General features: G+C 41.7%; 1 protein-coding gene across 10 annotated transcripts in view; it reads left to right on the plus strand.

The window, feature by feature from the left end:
• tmc3 (transmembrane channel like 3) overlaps window positions 1-23,184 on the plus strand; it is a 587,484-nt gene that overhangs the window by 555,301 nt on the left and 8,999 nt on the right. For all 10 annotated transcript variants that reach the window (XM_077518216.1, XM_077518214.1, XM_077518224.1 and 7 more), the window contains 5 exons: window positions 5,941-6,008; window positions 6,247-6,375; window positions 13,459-13,569; window positions 18,109-18,234; window positions 18,317-18,395. In XM_077518216.1, coding sequence (XP_077374342.1) covers window positions 5,941-6,008; window positions 6,247-6,375; window positions 13,459-13,569; window positions 18,109-18,234; window positions 18,317-18,395 — 513 coding nt within the window. The remainder of the gene's footprint in view (window positions 1-5,940; window positions 6,009-6,246; window positions 6,376-13,458; window positions 13,570-18,108; window positions 18,235-18,316; window positions 18,396-23,184) is intronic.

Here is a 23,184-nt window from a genome sequence, read left to right on the forward strand (position 1 = left end):
TTTTCACCAGAGAAGTGTCATCACAGGCCTTAGTTCGGCCGGCTTGCACGCCAGTGATTAGGTGTGTGCTCAAAAAACCGATACGGCAATATATCGTTGCGGGCCTCATTACAATATACGTATCGATACGCAGGCGTCAGTATCGATATTGCTTTTTAACTTTAAATAGGCAGTTAACGTTTGCCTTTGCAGCTTGCATTGTACCTAAAAAATAAAAACCAGCAGCGGCTTTGAAGTTAATTGCCTTCAATTAATTCAAAAATAGCTCACCAGAGATTGGACACATTCTTGCTAAGAAAAATTAAAGCAGAGGAAGATTATCAACATTTCTTTACTTATAAACTTAACATGGCACGTGTCTCAGTGTACCAATTTTCCTATACTTTGTTTAAAAAAACAAAATAAATTGTGTCTTATGTTGGATACATATCTATCGCAATACGTATGGTATCGTGGCCCCTGTATCGTGATACTATCGTATCGTGAGGTTGGCGGCAATACCCAGCCCTACCAGTGATGGCGCTCAGAGTGGCTGCAGCCATTTCCTCTGCATTCTTCTGGCGATCAGACATTTTTTGTAGCGTACAAAAAAAACAGTGGAATCCAATCCCCAGCAGCATCAGTGTACCAGAACAGCCAGCAGGTATACGTCTTCAACATCCACCGCGGTCATACACAACGGTCTCCATTTAGCCCAGGGATCATCAGCATATCCAGACATGTGAGTTCCACTTGGACATGAACGCTGAGCAGGTCCAGGTCTCATCGTAGAAAAGATTTTGTCGAACGCACTTAGAGACCAGCCAATTAGATCCATACTGATTTGTCAAAGGTTTTTGTAACAGGGTGTCCTTTTCTCAGCACTCAGCACAGATGCTATTTTCAAATGATTCAAGATTAACTGTCCTTGCACTTCAATAACATACTCAGACATGTTTACATTTCTGTGTTGAAGCTTCCTCCTTGTTGATAACACAAGAGTTATTGCCCTCCCACATATAAAGTGAACAAAAGACAGGTTATACATTTTCTTCACTGTTACTGTTGAATACAAATTCTTTATATTTTTTCTTAAATCCAGCTAGTGTCTGTATTCTAGTTAGTCCCCAATCTAGTGAATTCCATAGTTTTACACCAATACAGGAGATCGAAAATGACTTCAGTGTAGTTCAAACACATCTCTGTACAAACACAAGTTTCTCTGTCAAATCATATTTTGATTCCTTGGCCTGGAAGTGAATTTATAAATTGTAAGGGAGACACCTTGGAGGCGCTCCCAGCATGCTTTGTAGCACTGGCAATTGAAAGGGTGTTTAAAATGCAAATTCTGTGGTAATTATTCTGCTAGTTAGTTGTCTAGTTGTATTGGTTTTGGTAGTGCTTTCTAGTTTGTTGCTACATGGTGATTTAATTTTACATGACATGGGGAAGAATGACTTGCCTGCATTCTGCGAGTTGAAAGTGGGTAAGCGAGATCTTCTGCTTACAATAATGAAAGTGGTCACTGGTCCTCACTTACATAGTTCGTCTTTCTTTGTAAATATCTAATTTTCAATGTGGGCACATGCGGCTTATAGTCAGGTGCAGCTTATGTATGGACAAAATGCTTTTCCCTTTAGAAATGTAGTGGGTGTGGCTTATAATCAGGTGCGCCTTATAGTCCAGCAATTACGGTTCTGCTTTGAATCTGACACAATTCAGACGGAGTTTTGGTCAGGTGACTACTTTGCATGTTGCCATCTTGTTTTTGGTCCATTCAATAGACGAACCGAACCAGACTCATCCTCTTTTGCTGCTCCTCTTTTCCTGTGGACTCTTCTCCCTGCTTCTTCTCCCTACACAACCGTCACCGAAAGCAGCGCTCGCTCAAGGACACATTAAAATCCACCGCATGGCTTTCTTAGTTCTGAGTTCAGCCACAGTTCCTGGACTTTGCAACCGCCACCGTGCGCACACCACGCAAAGAGGCCAACACTTTTTTTACCGCTCCTGCTGAGAGCCGGGACACCAATGGTGTGTTCCCTGAACCACATGGCCGTCTCACGTCGCTTGTCAAAGGAGCAGACGCGCTCGCCAGCGCCGCAACTGACCTCCAGCCAAGTCAACTGCCTCATCGTCTCCTCAGCCGCGAGCCAGGTTCAATTTCGCATGCGTGAGACTTCACGCCGGCTCCTTATCATTCCCGGTCGAGCTATCCAGCTCTTTCAGCGATGTGCCCCGCAACCTTGGGGCATGGAACCGGGCTCAACCAGCCAAGAATCTCACCGTGAAGCATCTGCTGCGCACACCCTGTGGCTGGCCGTGATCATCCGGGAAACCACCGGCTGCCTCCAACTGGGATTACAGTTAGTTTTTTCTTCAACTGAGAACACATCGGCAATTTGTCTTGCCGTGCTTCTGAATCAACCCGTAACTTTTATCGCCAATCTGATAACATCATTGGCACAACTTTTTTGATCCAAACATAGAGCTGAGCCAAACACTTCCAATCTGATCCTCAATCCCATTCTTGTTCCATTCACCTTTTAAATGACCTTTTTATCTTAGTTTCCTTAGGTTGCATGCTTTCTTTTTATCTTGTTAACTGCATTTTATTTCCGTTAGATTGTTAGGTTAGGCTGCGCTTGATACTGTATGTGAGTTTTTCAAATAAATGTGTGGTCTAGAAATTCCATCCTGTCTGAATCATTTGTGTTTTTGCGTGGATTATTAATTAATTAATTACTAATTCAAAGGACTCCATTATTAAATATAGTAGTGACTTCAGATTATGAACATAGGATTTTATCGTTTGTTTTCCTAACTAAGCAAAGGCAACGTGGTGCCCCTAGAGTTGGCTGGAGGAAGTACAACTCCCCTCAGTACTTTTTAATTTTTAGTTCGTCATAACGGCGAACCCAGTTATTGCTTCATCTGCATATTTTCATATTATGAATATATCCTTCCACTGCATACTCTAGGGATGTAACAATAAGGGCAATACAGTGGTACCTCTACTTACGAAATTAATTGGTTCGGGAAGAAAGTTCTTAAGTAGAAAATTTTGTAAGTAGAGACGCATTTTCCATGTAAATGCCCTAATCCGTTCCAAGCCTCCCAAATTTCAGACATAAATGTTTTATAAAGCATAAAAATGCATCAAAACATGTAACAAATACATGTTACAATTAGATTATTGCGCAATAAATGAGAGTTGTGCATAATGTAAATAACAAAGAATAGAGTAAAGAATAAAAATAATGGTCATTTACCTTTTTAACTGCTGTCCGTTTTTTGCCCTCTGGTTCATGTTCTCCTCTGTCAGAAGTGTTTTTTTATTTTATTTTATTTTATTTTATTTATTTATTTTTGCCTGGTGTTTTGTAAAGAACTGATCCATGGATGTTTTTTTTTTTTTTTTTTTAAACAATCCTTCTGAAATGTCCAAGGCTAACATCATCTTAGTGAGCAAACGCCCGACTGGTGAACACTTTTTCTGGGCGATTCTTTTAAACAAATTCTGAAACTTCATGGAAACTTACGGTATGGCGAGGCATCTTTTTTTCTTTTTTTTTTTTCTCGTCTCGTCACAATTAAAAACTTACTGTGCCTTCATCAATCACCAATTGTTTGATTTTTTGCACAAATTCGTTGGCCGTTAGTTCATACATTTACGAAAAACTATCGGAACACCTCATGGGCCGCGGGATGAATGATGAAGACACCGATCTAGTATACGCTCATACCTATGGTAGAGGTTCCTCTTAGCCAATGGGATGCCAGAAAGATGCACAAACACCGATCTAGTATACGCTCATAGATACCTAGGGTAGAGGTTCCTCTTAGCCAATGGGATGCCAGAACGATGCACAAACACCGATCTAGTATTTACGCTCATAGATACCTATGGTAGGAAATAGCCATAGCCGAAAGTATGTTGCGTTTGGTAATGTATATTTACCTTTCGTATCTAGACATTTCTTTCGTAACAAGAGGCAATATTTTCCCATTGAGGCGTTTGGTAATTCGAAAATTTCGTATGAAGAGACGTTCGTAAGTAGAGGTTCCACTGTATTGTGATCTCGTGATATTAAAACTGCCACAATATCGTCGTCATGATCATGATATTTAAATGCAACACATCTGTTAAAAAACTCAGGTTGATTTCCATTTGAGCAGTTCTAGAACCCTCTGGTGGCTACTTTTTTTTGTGCACTTTAATTTTCATTAGGGATGTTTTGGGCCTTCTATGTTTAAAATCAACACTAATTGTCAGATGAAGGGAAACTTAATATGCCTGTGGAGGAACTCAATGTGTGCATGCATTAACAACATACCATAATAATAATAACATAATAATGATAAAACATAATAGTAATAATAATAATAATAATAATAATAGTGGCACGGTGGTCGAGTGGTTAGCAGGTCCGCCTCCCAGTTCTGAGGACTCGGGTTCGAGTCCATGCTCCGGCCTTCCTGGGTGGAGTTTGCATGTTCTCCCCGTGCCCGCGTGGGTTTTCTCCGGGTACTCCGGTCTCCTCCCACATTCTAAAGACATGCATGGCAGGTTAATTGGGTGCTCCGAATTGTCCCTAGGTGTGCTTGTGAGTGCGGATGGTTGTTCGTCTCTGTGTGCCCTGCGATTGTCTGGCAACCAGTCCAGGGTGTCCCCCGCCTACTGCCCAGAGCCAGCTGAGATAGGCGCCAGCACCCCCCGCGACCCTTGTGAGGAATAAGCGGTCAAGAAAATGGATGGATGGATAATAATAATAATAATAATAATAACATAACATTGATATTATGTACAAAAGCACAATATTTTTAGAAGGGCCTCATTTGTCTTTTTACAATATTGTGACCTTTTTTAAATATCACCAACCTCCCCACAATATCGTGATAATTATCGTATCGTGTCCTTCATATCGTGATCATATCGTATCGTGACATTTGGATATTGTTACATCCCTAATACTGTGTAGGCCATTTTGCCTCGAAAGATACCGCACTTGTATTGCTCCAAAAACTCTGACTGACATACTCTTCATTTAAATTGCAAGTTGCAAGTGTCCAGAAGGATATCGGATCTGGGGGGGCGGGGCTTTTGAGAAAGGTCAATTGTGTTAAAAGTGGTTAGCAAGTGAATCCTTAAGCTGAATTTTACATATATATATATTAGAGCAGTCAAACGATTAAATTTTTTAATCAGATTAATCACATCGTAGAATTTTGATTAATCACGATTAATCACTGACTTAAAAAAGCTTTTTTTCCCCGACATTTTTGCCCGCTGCACACGCTCATCCTTATTTGCATAATTTAAAATGGGAAAAAGATGACCTACGGCATATGTAAACATTTATTAAATGCTTTGTAGTTATGTTTATTGCTCAAACTCCAACAGCTACCTTTAATGTAACCATCCACTGTTGGCTAAAAAGGATCATCTGCAGTCAAAATTAATAGTGATTAATAGTGATTAATCTGTGGTAATACAATGATTAATGCGATAATTTTTTGTGATTAATTAATTAGTTAACGCTTTAACTTTGACAGCACTAATATATATATACATATATATATATATATATATATATATATATATATATATTTGTTTGTATATGCTGTAATTGGCTGGCAACCAGTTTAGGGTGTACCCTGCCTACTGCCCGAAGCTGGCTGGGATTGGCTCCAGCACCCCCGTGACCCTTGGGAGGAATAAGCGGTTCTTAAGAAATCGATCATGTGGTTCTCCCCCCCCACCCCCTCCCCCCCCCCCCCCCCGTCGCCTCTCCCTCCTCACCTCCCCCCGCCCATCCTCCTCTGCCTCCCGGTCCCTTTTCCCTTCGAAATCGATCATGCGATTGGATAATTTATGAGCTAAATTTAATGGTGGAGGAATTTAAAAAAAAAATCAAACTTATTTAAAACCATACAATTATTCAATGTTTTTATTTTCAGCCTGAATACGGGGAGTTCAAAATAGCAGAGAATGTCCTGCACTTGATTTATAACCAAGGGATGATCTGGTAAGTTGAAACATTTCTCAAATCTTTGGATAGCTTAACTACAATAGAAGTTGTGTTTCAAGGTTAACAGTCTACCCAGTGCTGTTCAGTAACCGAACGTTAAAAGCCCTCTGTGACTCAATTCCACCTGTGTGCACAACCTGATCAGATTTCATCATCTAATTTCAGAACTGTCACCTTGCATGTCTTTGACTGATATCACCCAGTAGGTGTGTAAATAACCCTTTGTTTCTCGCAGGATGGGGGCTTTTTTTTCCCCTTGCCTTCCTGCCTTTAATGTGTTGAAGCTGATTGGTCTAATGTATCTCAGGAGCTGGGCGGTACTCACCTGTAATGTTCCCCATCAGCAGGTTTTCAAAGCATCCAGGTCAGTCATTTGCTTTTACTATAACAGACACATTTATATTATTTTTAAAAGTTGATGGTCTACTCTAAATGTTTGAAAAATGTTGTCCAGTTCCTAACAAAACAAAGGCAGGGCAAAGCAAGAATGTGTCTTTATGTTCAGCGTTTTTTCCCTCTTTAAGAGGCGTCTTGAGTTTCCTGTCATTAAACTGCAGCCTTGTTGGCCAACTTATCATCTGCGTCTGAGTCCTACCTCTTCACGTCGTGTCAGAATGTTTTATTGATGTAGCATATTTCAAACACGAACTCATTGTGCTTCCCACAAGACACAACACCTAAAAGCATTTACAAACACACCAGCTAACGGCATTCAGAGGCAAAGCGGGGAATACATTTACTGCTGGTCATTTTAGTAAAACCACAACAGTGGGGATTATTTCTTTGTATGCATAGTTGTCCATATGTGGGCGCTTGGTATTTGTGCTTGGTGTCAGCAGCATGTGCCAAATGCTTTCCTTACCAAGAGGGGACTGTCAGTCTCGACTGACCAAGAGGGGACCCATATTTCTGGTCATTTTAATGAAACAAAAATTGAACAGAAAAATTTATTTTAAGGTTTCTAACCAAAATGATACTTGAAATTTGAGTTTTATTTATTTATTAATATTTATTTATTTAGTTTTTAAAAAAGGTACCAAGAGGGGACCTGGATCCTGAGTGAGGTCTACCTATCTAACAGGGGACCACCCTAGAAGGCGTGTCTGTACCCATTCACACAGCTGATGAGTGCTTAATGACTTTCTTTGTTTCTTCAAGAATGCCTGACTTAACCTAAATGTGAATGTGATCATTACTTCATTATTTAAACATTTAGTTTATCACAAAGTTTAGAACAATTAGAACAAACAATTACTATATAATTTTTGGTGAAAATCAGAATAGAACAAATAATTATGTAATGGTTTTCTCCCGCCTCCCCCCAAAAATAATAAATAAAAAACAGAATGAATAATGCAATTTTAACCCAATTATTTTCTAAATATTTGTAACTTTTTAACAAAGTTCATCAGCAGTGAGTGAATCGGTACAGACAATTCCACCACCTAGAAGTGTGAGTGTCACTCCAACGATCCAAGAGGGAACCTTTGTCATTTTATGCAGACAAAGAGGGGACTCTGCATTTACTGACAGTTCATCACAAATTTCCAAACAATGCATGACTGTATAATTGTAAAATAATAATAATAACAATAACAACAACAATAATAATAATAATAATAATAATAAGTATACAGTAACGCTATATATATATATATATATATATATATATATATATATATATATATATATATATATATACATATAAAGATGTTATCTTTCCATAATAAATGAAAACAGCAAAAGTCATTCCTATTTTTAAAAATGGATAGAGACATTTATTCACAAAGTTAGACCAATATCACATTTGCGACAGTGCTAAAAAAAATGTAGCTTTATTTTTTTTTTTACACATGTATCACTATCAAACTGCATTTTCTCTTTGTGTATATACATGCATCAACCACAATGCTATACTGCATACTTTAATTTTCAGATTCTTTGGATTTAAAATAACCCGAGTTATAAATAGTTTTGTAGGAACCTTCTGCTTTATTTTTTGAAAAACGCTTTTGCCCATTAAAAAAAAACATCAACTCAAAATGTCCAATATGGCCGTTTAGGATTTAGGAACATAACTTTAAGAGCAATATGAGACAGATGCATTCTTATTGTTCACAGGTTGTGTGGGGTACCAGACGTATGTGGTGTGATATTTTGACTGTAATAGCAGATACAACACACACACAAAGACAAAAATAAATCAAGGCGACTAATGTTACAATGGCAGCAAGACAAGCCAGCAAGAGATACACTGCTCTGGAAGCCGTAGCTATTTTGAAAGGACTCCCTGATGTGGACTTAGGGAGTAGTGAAGAAGATTCCTTTGTTGGTGAATCAGTTAATTCTCTCTGATTCCACATCTGATGAGGAAGTGCAGAACCAGTAGACTCACAGCCAAAACAGCCTCTCCACAAGAGATTTATACATGAGCCAAATAAACGGAGAATAATTGTTGAAGAGGATGACTAAAACAGGCTTAAATATGTGAAAGGAAATTCTTCGCAATTCCAGAAGAGCAAGCAGCAAAGCAGACAAAGGTCCAATGTCCTTTTCTGCAATACATTGCATCTAAACCAGCCACATTTGGAACAAAGTGTTGGATTGCAGCAGACTTGGACACTAAGTACATGTGTAATGCCATTCCATACAACTACAAATACCTCAACTGTGCCATAGGAGAGTGAATTGCACACAATGTGGCACACAAGTGGCCACAAGGCTTATGGACCCCTTTTTGGGCAGAGGTAGGACTGTCACTAAGGACAATTTTTTTCACACAAACAGGCTTCTAAAAAGAAAAAGAAAAGGGGAAAAAGCCGATTGTCTGGCATGCGAAGTACATGTCCTGCCCAGCGAAGCTGTGACTGCAACAGGATGGTGAAGATGGTTGGCAGGCCAGTATGAGTAAGCATCTCTGTGTCCGAGATCTTGTCCTGCCACTTTATGCCAAGGGGTTTCCTAAAAATGTAGTATGAAAGTGGTTCAGCTTCTTGGCATGTCGCTGATAGACTGTCTATGTTTCGCAGCCGTAGAGCAGTGTGGAGAGAACTATGGCCCGGTACACCTTTATTTTTGTCTCTATAGTGATGCCTCTTCTGTTCCAGACATTCTTGTGGAGTCTGCCAAATGCGACGCTCCCTTTTGCAAGTCTGGCATTCACCTCATCATCAATGACAATGTTTCTGGACAGAGTACTGCCTAAGTAGGTGAATTTGTCTACTGCGCTCAATCGCTGTCCATTGACGATGATACTTGGCTCGACATATGGCTGGCTGGCTGATGCATCACTTCCGTTTTCTTTGTAGTAATTGTCAGGCCGATGTTGTTGCAAGAGTCAAAGAACTTGTCAACACTGTGCTGCATGGCGGCTTCTGAGGCAGCGTTGATGGCACAGTCACCTGCGAACAGGAAGGCATTGATGGTGTCCGTTGAAACTATGGTTTTCGCTTGAAGCCTCCTGAGGTTGAAGACTGATCCATCTGTTCGGTACCTGATGCCAATGTCTATGTCCGAGTCTTCGAATGCATCAGTCAGCATGGCTGAGAACATGAGGCTGAACAAGGTGGAAGCGAGGGCACAGCCCTGCTTTACTCCATTGGAGACTTGGAAGGGCTCGGATGTCTCTCCGTTGTCTTGGATTCTGGCCAGCATTCCATCGTGGACTTGTCGGACGATGACCTTTCTGGGGCATCCAAACTTCGCCATGATTCTCCAAAGGCCCTCTCTACTAACAGTGTCAAAACGGATGATATTGTATAGTTTAAAGTGTATGGAACATGAAAAAAAGTCAGCCTCAAAGTATTTAAAAAAAAAAAAAAAAAAATACAAGTACAAAAAATATGATTTCAATGATTACTGTGTTAAAAACGCAATGACAAGGGCTTGTAAAAATTTGATATTTTCGTGAATTTCCAAAACATGGCAGCTCACTGGCGATGCCCCCGTTTTCCGAGCCTGGACACTCGTGACGTCAGCGAGAGTAGGAAGTTGGCGGAACCAATATGAGGATATGGAGAAGTACACGGATAGTAAGGGGCTTTCTGACTCGCGATCAAGTGTAGAGTTGGTATTTGACGTCCCCGACTACACAAGCAGTCTTCAGACGAAGATATTTCAGCCCAGGAATGTATCCAGCTGTATCGGTTTGAGCCTTTTCTTGATGACAGTGCTGGTGCAACTGTGTCCGGTCGTCTGCGTTACAATGAAGGTGGCTGTGACCAGTTTCAAACTGCCGAGGTAGAGGACGACATCGGCAGGCTCCAGAGCACAGAATGGTAAATTTTACTCTTTATTTTAAAATGGAAATTATGGACTAACAATGCTGTTTATATTTTTGTATGGGCGAAATAGCAAACGCTTTGTGGCCAAAATGTAGCTTGGTTTAGTCCAATACACTCAAATTATTATGCTTGTTATAGTAAAAAGCTCATTTATATTGGTAGTAGCAAAATAGAACTTATCCAGCTTAAAATGCAAACCATAAACTCAATGCTGCTTACTCGCTGTCCTAAGAAGTGAAGCCACCACTGCCCCTTTTACATTGGCACATGCCAACCACTGTGAGACTCAATTCACAATGGAAAAAGTTTACAACATGCATTTTGGAAATTAGATTGACCTCATACTAGTCAGATGCATGACACTTTTTTTTTCTCCTAAAGTGCTTGAAATACAAAAGCCAAGTATTTCTCAAATCATGAACAAATTCTTTGTAAATGTTATAAATGGCTGTGAGAAAAAAAGAAAAAGAAAAAAAAGTTGCTTGTGCTTTGCAGGTGTTCCTGTGGTAACTGTGTAGCAATGGCAACAGTGAAGGAGAGCGTTTGCTGTCAGAGTCCGGAGCGCAGCAGAACCAGTGCATCAAGACAACTTACCGATTCCTTCTTGTGCAGTGCCAGTAAAAAGGAGAACATTTCCATCGAATGACTACAAAGGACACCACGAAATGATATAAATAAATACAATTACAATACAAAAGAAATACATGCCTTTTTCTTTTCATCCAAAGTATAAATGAACAAATGGAGAACAATCAGCTATGCCTATACATTTACAATTTTATTTTACAAATGCACAAATTGCATCTTGTGATACTATTCAGTGATTCATCTCCCACAAAATTTTTTTTTAAAAAAATCGAAAGGCAGTAGCTCAGTGCGCTTCCTCCAATTGGTCACAAAATCCAATATCCGAGTCTGAAATTGTCATGTCTAAAACTCAGCTACTACTCCACTGAAAAAGTTAACGGTAAGTAAAGTGCGAATTGTATGACCGCACAACTTCTGCCTAGTCTGGCTTCTGAAAGTCTGCACACAGTGGTCGGCGTTCGTTCTGCATTTCCTGGTCCAGCGGCAGCTTTCAAGGAGTGTGTCCTCATCCAGATTGGCCTCCTGACAGATGGTCGCCACAATCTTCTTAAGATCCTCCACATATTCTGTAATAATATACCCATTGAATTATTTAATTGTGTTGTACAGATATAAAAAAATAATAATAATTAGGATTAACTTTCATTTCTATTCCTACTTTTTCCCACTATGTTGTGATTAGATTGTTGAATTCTAATTGTGGATGTAGATATTTCAAATAAAAAATGCATCCGAAATATTTGCCGCCCCAGGACTTTGCGCACAATACAGGACTGTCTCAGAAAATATTATGGCTTTGTTTTTTTTTTTACTTGGTCTGAGGAAATAGGAAATATTCTAATATTTTGAGATAGGATATTTGAGTTTTCTTAAGCTGTAAACCACAATCGGCAATATTGAAAGAAAAAAGGGCTTGCAATATTTCAGTTGATTTTTAATGAATCCAGAATGTATGGCATTTTTGCTTATTTAATTGCATTACAGAAAATAACGGAATTTATCACAATATTCTAATTTTCTGAGACAGTCCTGTACATGCTTCTTTCCTGTACTGTACTTGGGATTGCACACAGTGTATTTAGCGTCCCCATCCTTTGTAACATCCTGGATCTGGTGTGCATTGTCTGCATGGAGGGTCTGGGTTTCCACGGTCACCAAAAGAGCTCTGCCTGGACCAAACTGTCTGCACTCCTGAAAATATGATTCCATAAACACATGTACCATGCAAAGTATGTTGTTTGAGATGATCAAAACCAATTATTACAATAACTATCCTTACCCTTTTTATGTCCTTTAGCTCAAATTGAGACTGCTACGGTTCTTGTTGAGGGCAAAGGCTTGACAGACATGAAGCTTCTTTTTGCTTTAAAAAATAAAAAAAAACTTTTAAATGAGAAACTATGTTGAAATGCAGGTAATATTTACACCTATACAGCAATTTTATTCTTTGAAAAATGCACAATACATTTGTAAATTACATGTACATGACAAATTTGAAAACTAGTTGGGGTGAGCAATTTGTTTTTCCATAAATTGGTGTGTTATCAATCATGTATATTGTACAGTACATTTACTCACATTTTGGATGCAAACACCAGATACATCACCCAAATCATCTTCCAAACATGTCGCCTGTGTAGCAGCTTCCTTCGACTCATACTCACTCCATAAGCATCTCATCCACCATCTGAAACAAAGTTTGAGCTGTTAACTTGGGCGTGATGATGCCTTCAACACATATGCACAGCACAATACATAATACAAAATAAAATAGACAACAAATGGAAAGCTAGCAGTTCCTCATTAGAAATTGGTACCTTTTCATTGACTGTATATTCATTTGGCAGTGGTTATTTTTGCCATGAGCTGCTAAAATAAGTGCTGTTAACTTTCTAGATTGTAGTTCTTACCCCACATTATAGCCAAGTGACAGCTTCAGGGCCGAGAGCGGGTCAAACGAGTCTTCCTCGAAATGTGCGCTGTACAACACTGACGTTGGAGTCAGGTGTCCATTTATCTCTGTCGGTTGTACTTGCTTTGTCCATTTTTCGCCAAGAACTGCATCTTGAAGGAACTGAAAAAGGCTCCCTCCCTTCGATTACAACAAAACCCGGCCACGCAACGAGACGGCATTGTAGAAATTCAGTTGATGATAAAACACACAGCAGTCGTAAGCTTGCAGCGGCAAAGCAAATTCGCTGACTTCCGTTCTTCCGCTAACGTCGTTTCCGATTCGGACGCTAGGAGGCCAAATTTTGCACGGGTAATTTAAAAATAAGGAAATACTATTTTAATATGTTTTGACTCGACGACCCGCTCATTTTGTTGTGTATATTATATCGTTCACAACATATTAAAAAATGTCCTGAGGTGTCCCATACACTTTAAGTATAATATAGTGTAGATTAATACTTAATTTTATTCTAGTATTTGGTTTACTTTATTAATCTCATTTTTATTTTATTTTGAGACATATTTATTATTATTATTATTATTATTATTATTATGGCTTGTCTTTACATCAATTTGATGCCCAAAATCTCATGATGATCAATCTCCTTCTCTGTTTATTGCAGATCAAATAATTTCTACTTGGCTATGCTGCTTTTTATGCTCTTTTTGTGTATGCTGCCTACCATATTTGCCATTGTAAGGTACCGACCATCACAGCACTGTGGACCATTTAGGTAAGAAAAACCCTTCTTCATTGACATTAATTTAAGTCACAAAATTACCTACTGCATTTAACTCATCAGTATAGTGAACATGGGCAACCGAACCAATTGGGATACCCATTTTGGCAGGCAGTATCCTAAAATCACTTGGCCACAGTTTGCCCAACAATAGTCTGACTTTGGAAATACACTACATAGATACCGTATACCACATTTGTTTCTCACAATTTCTGCAGTACTTACTATAGGTTTCTTTTCACCAGTGTTAAGTCACTGAAATTTATTTAAGAACCATTTATCAAGCAGGCATATGCAGTACGCAGAGAGTTATGTGTAAAGCATCCGTCCGAACATTCCCATGCAACGTATGAGATTTATCCATTTGGACTTCGGCGCGAGGACGTGCATAAATTTGCACACTGACCATGCGTACACATAAAGTCTTGTGGAATGACAGATGGAATGGCTATACAGACAATTGCACCCACATTTTAATGAATCATCACAACAAATTCAGCAATGTGAACCAGTGTTTTAAGTGGAAATAAACAAGTGCCGGTCCTATACATACATATACATATACATATACATATACACATACATATACATACATACATACATATACATACATATACATATACATATATATATATATATATATATATACATATATATATATATATATATATATATATATATATATATATATATATATATATATATTCTGAGGTCTCCGGTTCGAGTCCAGGCTCGGACCTTCCTGGGTGGAGTTTGCATGTTCTCCCCGTGCCCGCGTGGGTCTTCTCCGGGTACTCCGGTCTCCTCCCACATTCCAAAGACATGCATGGCAGGTTAATTGGGCGCTCCGAATTGTCCCTAGGTGTGCGTGTGAGTGTGGATGGTTGTTCGTCTCTGTGTGCCCTGCGATTGGTTGGCAACCAGTCCAGGGTGTCCCCCGCCTACTATATATATATATATATATATATATATATATATATATATATATATATATATATATATATATATATATATATATATATATATATATATATATATATATATCCATCCATCCATCCATCATATATATATATATATATATATATATATATATATATCCATCCATCCATCCATTTTCTTGACCGCTTATTCCTCACAAGGGTCGTGGGGGGTGCTGGCGCCTATCTCAGCTGGCTCTGGGCAGTAGGCGGGGGACACCCTGGACTGGTTGCCAGCCAATCGCAGGGCACACAGAGACGAACAACCATCCACACTCACAAGCACACCTAAGGACAATTTGGAGCGCCCAATTAACCTGCCATGCATGTCTTTGGAATGTGGGAGGAGACCGGAGTACCCGGAGAAGACCCACGCAGGCGTGGATAGTTGTTCGTCTCTGTGTGCCCTGCGATTGGCTACAAGAGAGAAGAATTTTGTCATGAGTATTGTTGAGTTTTAAAGGTTTTTTTACTTAATATAAGTGCATCATAGTTTGTAATGTTTACCTGTTTAAATATTTACACTTGATACTTGAAGATTGTTTACATTCAGTTATTTATGGTTCGCTTTACCTTGTTTGATTTTAATGATGCTGCAAAAGAAATAAATAATTGGGATGTTATTATTCTGGATATATAATTATCCATCCATCCATCCATTTTCTTGACCGCTTATTCCTCACAAGGGTCGCGGGGGCTGCTGGCGCCTATCTCAGCTGGCTCTGGGCAGTAGGCGGGGGACACCCTGGACTGGTTGCCAGCCAATCGCAGGGCACACAGAGACGAACAACCATCCACACTCACACGCACACCTAGGGACAATTCGGAGCGCCCAATTAACCTGCCATGCATGTCTTTGGAATGTGGGAGGAGACCGGAGTACCCGGAGAAGACCCACGCGGGCACGGGGAGAACATGCAAACTCCACCCAGGAAGGTTCGAGCCTGGACTCGAACCGGAGACCTCAGAACTGGGAAGCGGACGTGCTAACCACTCGACTACCGTGCCGCCCATATATAATTATAGTATATTATAATCTCACCAAAGCCTGAGGCTCAATGTGTTGTTTTTATTGGCAAGTTATTTGGTTCAGAAACATAATGTAGATCAAAGCTCTTCCCTTAGCACATTCACGAGAAGTATTGTACTTGTACTTTTATTCAAATAGTGGCATTATAGTTAGTGTTGTTCCGAAACTGATACTGGTATCGGCAGAGGCCCCGATACTGCATTAGAACAGTGGTATCGGTATCGGTGACTACTAACAAGTAACATGCCGATACCATTAATTCCAACGCTAATATAGGATTTTGGATGCAGCATCTTGTGTCGTGCACAACATTCACTGATATGTGACATGCTCACTGCATGCCGATCTAAGATATCTTATTGGCCCTTGAATGCTCTGAACCAATGGCAGGACAGCTTTTTCATGTTGAGAGAAAAAAAAAACAACAACAAAAAAACAACACATTAGGTATCGGTATGGTATCCGCATCGGCCGATACTGCAATGGAATCAGTATTGGGGGCCACAACACGGTGTCGGAACAACACTAATTATAGTATTGCATTGTTATAATATTAATAACTAGAGCTGTCAAACGATTAAATTTTTTAATCAGATTAATCAAATCTTAAAATTTTGATTAATCCCGATTAATCGCTTAATTAAAAAGGCTTTTTATCAACATATTTTTCCCGCCAAATTCAAAATGCACATCTTATGTGTTAATTTTTTCGGCATTTAATGTTAAGAGGACGTCTCATCCTCCTCTTTTTCGAATCAGTTAATTACTTGCATATTTTAAAGTGGAAAAAAAATGACCCCAATAGTTTGACGTGAACAAATATTAAGAATGTCACATGCAAACATTAAACATACCTGCAAACATAAACATTAAATGCTTCACTTTAATGCATGTTATGTTTATTGTTCACACATAAAAGGTGCTACCTTTAACGTAGCCATCCGCTGTCAAGCTAAAGGACCATCTGCAGTCAAAATTAATAGTGTGATTAATCTGCGTTAACACATGATTAATGCGATAATTTTTGTGATTAATTGATTAGCTAACGCTTTAACTTTGATAGCACTATTAATAACGTTACTCCTCTGAAACTAACTGAATCACAATTGTAGCATTTTCATGCATGTGTAAAATACAAAACTCGCAAATCAAATCGCAATCGCTTTATCGGTCTGAAAAACCGCAATAACGTTTTTTTCCGCCCAAAATCCTGCAGCCCTACATTCAATTGTGAATTACATTTTTGATGAAATGCAATATGAATATCGTTCGAGGGAATTAACATCTATTTTACATTGATACACAAACTGTAACATTGTGGATGTTCATTAAAATGTGAGCCCTGAAACTCCAGGGCTAAAAATATAATTAATAAAAAGTTTGAACTAAAAATACTGCAGAATACTGGAAATAACATCCCCTAAAAATGAAACCTTAAAGGAGAAGTCATCACCAAAATGTCTTTACAATAACGTGCTCTCAACATGGTATTCTGATTCATATTGTGTTTGTGGAATATGAATCAAGCAGCATAAGCCACCTGTTTTGTACATCTCATGGGGCGGCCATTTTGCCACTTGGTCACAGTACCACACATCGACATGTACAAAATCACGCCAAACACGCACGCACACACGCATGCACGTACACGTACACACACTAATACACCACCGACCAATGTCACACGCCAAGGTTTGGATGCGACATAGGCATGACTGTTACATACAAGACAACAGATCAGATGAGTGAAGCCCAATTCACACTGGCTGCGGAACGGACGCGGTGTGTTCTCCGTACGGCGGCCGTACAGATGCCGCAAGGATAGAACGCATTTAAGTGTAAGTGTATATTCACACCAGCTTCGGTGCGGTGCGTCTGCGGCGATGTGGAGGGTTCCGCAAGCGTTCGATTTCTTCCGGACGCCGCATGCAGCTTTTCGTGAAGCTGAAGGAATTACACGAGCCGGACAGGAAATCGAGCGTCTCGCATTAAGGTAAATCTGGTATATTTCAAAATAAAACCGTTTACGAACTCGTTTTTGGGGGGAGGGAAGCAAGCTAGCTACATAGCATGACATCAGTCGGACATTTAAGACAAAAAATGAGCTCAGAATAAATTAAACACAACAAAACGACACTATTTAAACACAAAACGAACGTACCCATGGTAGAACAGCCATGGTAGAAGTCCCAGAAATAATGTCCATAAAGCATATCTATGTGACAACAGGCAAGCGTGGCTATTGTTTACAAATAGGACAAGAAACTTTCTCGTCCGGACAAGAAAAGTTTCTTGTCTGGACAAAGAACATATTTAATTTTTATTTTTCTCCCATGTCACTTTAGGGGCTCCGTACAATCTTTGTCAGAAAAATTGAAATTAATTTTTTTCCCCAAAAGTTCTTCAGCCGTACCCCGGATCATCCAGTATATGTCTTGTGTGTCTCACTGCAGCAGGGATTTAGGGTGATAACACTCTGTATTGTTTCACTGTGTGATAATCTAAGAAAAAAAAACTATGTTTCAGCGGTCAAGAAAAAATCTATGACATCATATCCGAAACAGTGGCCAATGACTTTCCTCTGTGGTTCAGTAAAGTGATGAGTTACATCACCAGCCCGGTTGTAGTATTACCGGCACTACTCCTTTTGTTGTAAGTCCACGCACTCACATGCACACACAAACACACCAAGTGTGAAACTAGTATTATGATTTCCATTATCTCTGTGTTTTAGCATGCTGATATACTATCTCCAGGCCATTGCCAGATCTCTAAAATTCACCAACAACCAGCTGATGATGCAGCTCCAGACAGTAAGTCTCAAACAACCAACAGATTAACAATATGTAGCTTTTAAAGTTGAAAGTCCTAAAATAAGTCACTGCCGCGGACTTTTTGTTTGGCTTTATTTGTGTCTTGACTCTTGACTGGGTGGCCTATTTAATTTGGGTGTATTTAAACTGTAATACGATGTATGGCCAAACCACAGACTTTTGCAGTTACAATAATTGTGTGTATATTGAACGGGGTAGTAGGCATATAACAGTATGACAGTATGTATGCCAAAATTATTTATAATTATTTTTGTCCCCCATTTTTTTGACATTCAACGACTTTGTATTTGTGTACATTATTGTCTGAACATTTTGTCCAAGATTAATTTTTGAATAAATCAAACCTTGTTTAAATGTTTTTTGTGTTGTTTTTTAACTTTTGATTAAAATCGAGTAAAATCGTAATCGTCCAGAATGACAGAAAAAAAATCGAGATTTTATTTTTCACATCTCAGCTGATTCAAATCATTAATCATTCCAAAGATCCCAAAAATGTTATGACAGCTGAGTTTTTTTTTTTACAATATATATATATATATATATATATATATATATATATATGTCCATCCGTCCATCCATCTTCCTCCGCTTATCCGATGTCGGGTCGCGGGGGCAGCAGCTTTAGGAGGGAAACCCAGACCTCCCTCTCCCCAGCCACTTCAACCAGCTTCTCCGGCGGGATCCCAAGGCGCTCCCAGGCCAGCCGAGAGACATAGTCTCTCCAGCGTGTCCTGGTTCTTCCCCGGGGCCTGCCGCTGGTGGGACATGCCCGGAACACCTCTCCAGGGAGGCGTCCAGGAGGCATCCGAACCAGATGCCCGAGCCACCTCAGCTGGCTCCTCTCAACGCGGAGGAGCAGCGGCTCGACTGAATCCCTCCCTGATGACCGAGCTTCTCACCCTATCTCTAAGGGAGAGCCCAGACACCCTGCGGAGGAAACTCATTTCGGCCGCTTGTATCCGGGATCTCGTTCTTTCGGTCACTACCCAGAGCTCGTGACCATAGGTGAGGGTTGGAACATAGATCGACCGGTAAATCGAGAGCTTGCCTTTTGGCTCAGCTCTTTCTTCACCACGACGGACCGATACAGAGTCCGCATCACTGCCGACGCTGCACCGATCAGCCTGTCGATCTCCCGCTCCACCCTGCCCTCACTCGTGAACAAGACCCCTCGATACTTAAACTCCTCCACTTGGGGCAGGATCTCATCCCCGACCCGAAGAGGGCACTCCACCCTTTTCCGACTGAGGACCATGGTCTCGGATTTGGAGGTGCTGATCCTCATCCCAACCGCTTCACTCACACTCGGCTGCGAACCGCTCCAGCGAGAGTTTGGAGATCGAGGCTTGATGAGGCCAACAGCACCACATCATCTGCGAAGAGCAGAGATGCTATGCTGAGGCCACCAAACCGGAACCCCTCAACGCCTCGGCTGCGCCTAGAAATTCTGTCCATAAAATTTATGAACAGAATCGGTGACAAAGTGCAACCTTGGCGGAGTCCAACCCTCACTGGAAACGAATCCGACTTACTGCCGACAATGCGGACCAAACTCTGGCAACGGTTGTACAGGGACCGAACAGCCCATATCAGGGGGCTCGGTACCCCATACTCCCGAAGCAACTCCCACAGGACTCCCCGAGGGACACGGTCGAACGCCTTCTCCAAATCCACAAAACACATGTGGACTGGTTGAGCGAACTCCCATGTACCCTCGAGGATCCTGCTGAGGGTGTAGAGCTGTTCCACTGTTCCACGGCCAGGACGAAAACCACACTGCTCCTCCATAATCCGAGATTCGACTTCCCGACAGACCCTCCTCTCCAGCACCCCTGAAAAGACCTTACCAGGGAGGCTGAGGAGTGTGATCCCTCTATAGTTGGAACACACCCTCCGGTCCCCCTTCTTAAAAAGACCACCACCCCGGTCTGCCAATCCAGAGGCACTGACCCCGATGTCCACGCGATTTTGTAGAGATGTGTCAACCACAGCCCCACAACATCCAGAGTCTTTTGGAACTCCGGGCGGATCTCATCCACCCCCGGGGCCCTGCCACCGAGGAGCTTTCCAACCACCTCAGTGACTTCGACCCCAGAGATAGGAGAGCCCACCTCAGAGTCCCCAGACTCTGCTTCCTCAAAGGAAGACGTGTCGGTGGAATTGAGGAGGTCTTCGAAGTATTCCCCCCACCAATTCACGACGTCCCGAGTCGAGGTCAGCAGCACCCCATCGCCACTATACACAATGTTAATGGTGCACTGCTTTCCCCTCCTGAGACGCCGGATGGTGGACCAGAATTTCCTCAAAGCCGTCCGGAAGTCGTTTTCCATGGCCTCACCGAACTCCTCCCATGTCCGAGTTTTTGCCTCAGCAACCGCCGAAGCCGCGTTCCGCTTGGCCACCCGGTACCTGTCAGCTGCCTCCGGAGTCCCACAGGCCAAAAAGGCCCGATAGGACTCCTTCTTCAGCTTGACGGCAGCGGGTTCGAGGATTGACGCCGCGACAGGCACCGACCACCTTATGGCCACAGCTCCGATCGGCCGCCCCAACAATGGAAGCGTGGAACATGGCCCATTCGGACTCAATGGCCCCCGCTTCCCCCGGAACAAGCGAGAAGCTCTGTCGGAGGTGGACATTGAAGGTCTTTCTGACAGGGGATTTTGCCAGACGTTCCCAGCAAACCCTCACAATACGTTTAGGTCTGCCAGGTTGGACCGGCATCTTCCCCCACCATCGGAGCCAACACACCACCAGGTGGTGATCAGTTGACAGCTCCGCCCCTCTCTTCACCCGAGTGTCCAAAACGGCCGCAAATCCGATGACAAATCCGATGACACAACTACAAAGTCGATCATTGAACTGCGGCCTAGGGTGTCCAGGTGCCAAGTGCACATATGGACACCCTTAGGTTTGAACATGGTGTTTGTTATGGACAATCCGTGACGAGCACAGAAGTCCAACAACAGAACACCGCTCGGGTTCCGATCGGGGGGGCCGTTCCTCCCAATCACGCCCCTCCAGGTCTCACTGTCATTGCCCATGTGAGCGTTGAAGTCCCCCAGTAAGACGAGGGAGTCCCCAGGGGGAGCGCTCTCCAGCACACCCTCTAAGGACTCCATAAAGGGTGGGTACTCTGAACTGCTGTTTGGTGCATATGCACAAACAACAGTCAGGACCCATCCCCGCACCCGAAGGCGGAGGGAGGCTACCCTCTCGTCTACCGGGGTGAACCCCAACGTACAGGCACAGAGCCGGGGGGCAATAAGTATGCCCACACCTGCTCTGCGCCTCTCACCATGGGCAACTCCAGAGTGGAAGAGAGTCCAACGCCTCTCGAGAGGACTGGTACCAGAGCCCAAGCTGTGTGTGGAGGCGAGTCCGACTATATCTAGTCGGAACTTCTCAGCCTCACACACCAGCTCGGGCTCCTTCCCTGCCAGAGAGGTGACATTCCATGTCCCAAGAGCCAGCTTCTGTAGCCGGGGGTCGGTCCGCTAAGGTCTCCTCCCTTGGCTGCCACCCAGCCTACACTGCACCCGACCCCTTTGGGCCCTCCCATTGGTGGTGAGCCCATGGGAAGGGGGACCCATGTTGTCTCTTCGGGCTGTGCCCGGCCGGGCCCCATGGGCGCAGGCCCGGCCACCAGGCGCCAACGAGCCCCGCCTCCAGGCCTGGCTCCAGAGGGGGGGCCCCGGTGACCCGCGTCCCAGCAAGGGAAAACGTGATCCATTTGTGTGTATATATATATATATATATATATATATATATATATATATATATATATATATATATACACATACATATATTGCAATAAAAAAAAAAAATGTCATATTGTGGATTTACTTGGAAACACTTGCAGGTGTTTCGAGTTAATTAGACGATTCAAGTGATAATAGTTGAATAGTATACTTTTTCATGATATTCTAATATTTTGAGATAGGATATTTGAGTTTTGTTTAAGCTGCAAGACAATCAGCAATATGAAAATAATAAAAGGCTTGCAATATTTCAGTAAATTTGTAATGAATCTAGAATGTATGACATTTTTGTTTTTTTTAATTGCATTACTGTATGAGGCCCTCAAAGGAAAAAGTTTGGACAACCCCTGTCTTAGAGGCTTTCCAAATCAGGGAGCGGTCGTTAATCGAGCGTTACAAAATTTAGTGCCGTTAAAGGCACTTTTAGTTAACGAGATAATAACGCGATAATTTTGACACCCAAAGTGTAGCTAACAGGAAATGCTTTAATTGTCGCTCAGAATGTCGGACTACTGTCGTAAAGTCCAGTGCAAATAGTCCTCATATGACAGCAATGTCATTTTTTTTTCCTCTCCCGGGTTGAGCCCACTTCGTGGGCATGAGTCAGTTCCGAATACTGTAAATTCCAACGAATTGGTAAATTTGTGGGCATGTGATTGTCATTTCACTCACCACGGTGCTGGTTATATTGTAATGTTTTGTACAAACGCCTTTTTGGCAGTGGCCAATGCCAAAGCAGAGAGTACAACCGCTCTCGTTGCGAGCAGGAAAAAGCACCACAACGCTACTCAACCGCACGTCAACTCCCTCACCCAAGGCCTGTGTTGCGTTCAGTAACAGTCCGACATAACAGTGCTCAACATAAACGGCAACCCCAGAACACACACACTTCAAGTGTGTGCGCATCAACCTGTGTCAGTCCTGAATATTTTAATTTTCATTAGGGATGTTTTGTCCTTCTGTGTTTATGCTATGCACCAGGCCGACATTAATCACGCTAAGCTCGTGGC

The sequence above is a fragment of the Festucalex cinctus genome, chromosome 4, assembly GCF_051991245.1.
Source record: "Festucalex cinctus isolate MCC-2025b chromosome 4, RoL_Fcin_1.0, whole genome shotgun sequence".
NCBI classification, from domain to species: domain Eukaryota; kingdom Metazoa; phylum Chordata; class Actinopteri; order Syngnathiformes; family Syngnathidae; genus Festucalex; species Festucalex cinctus.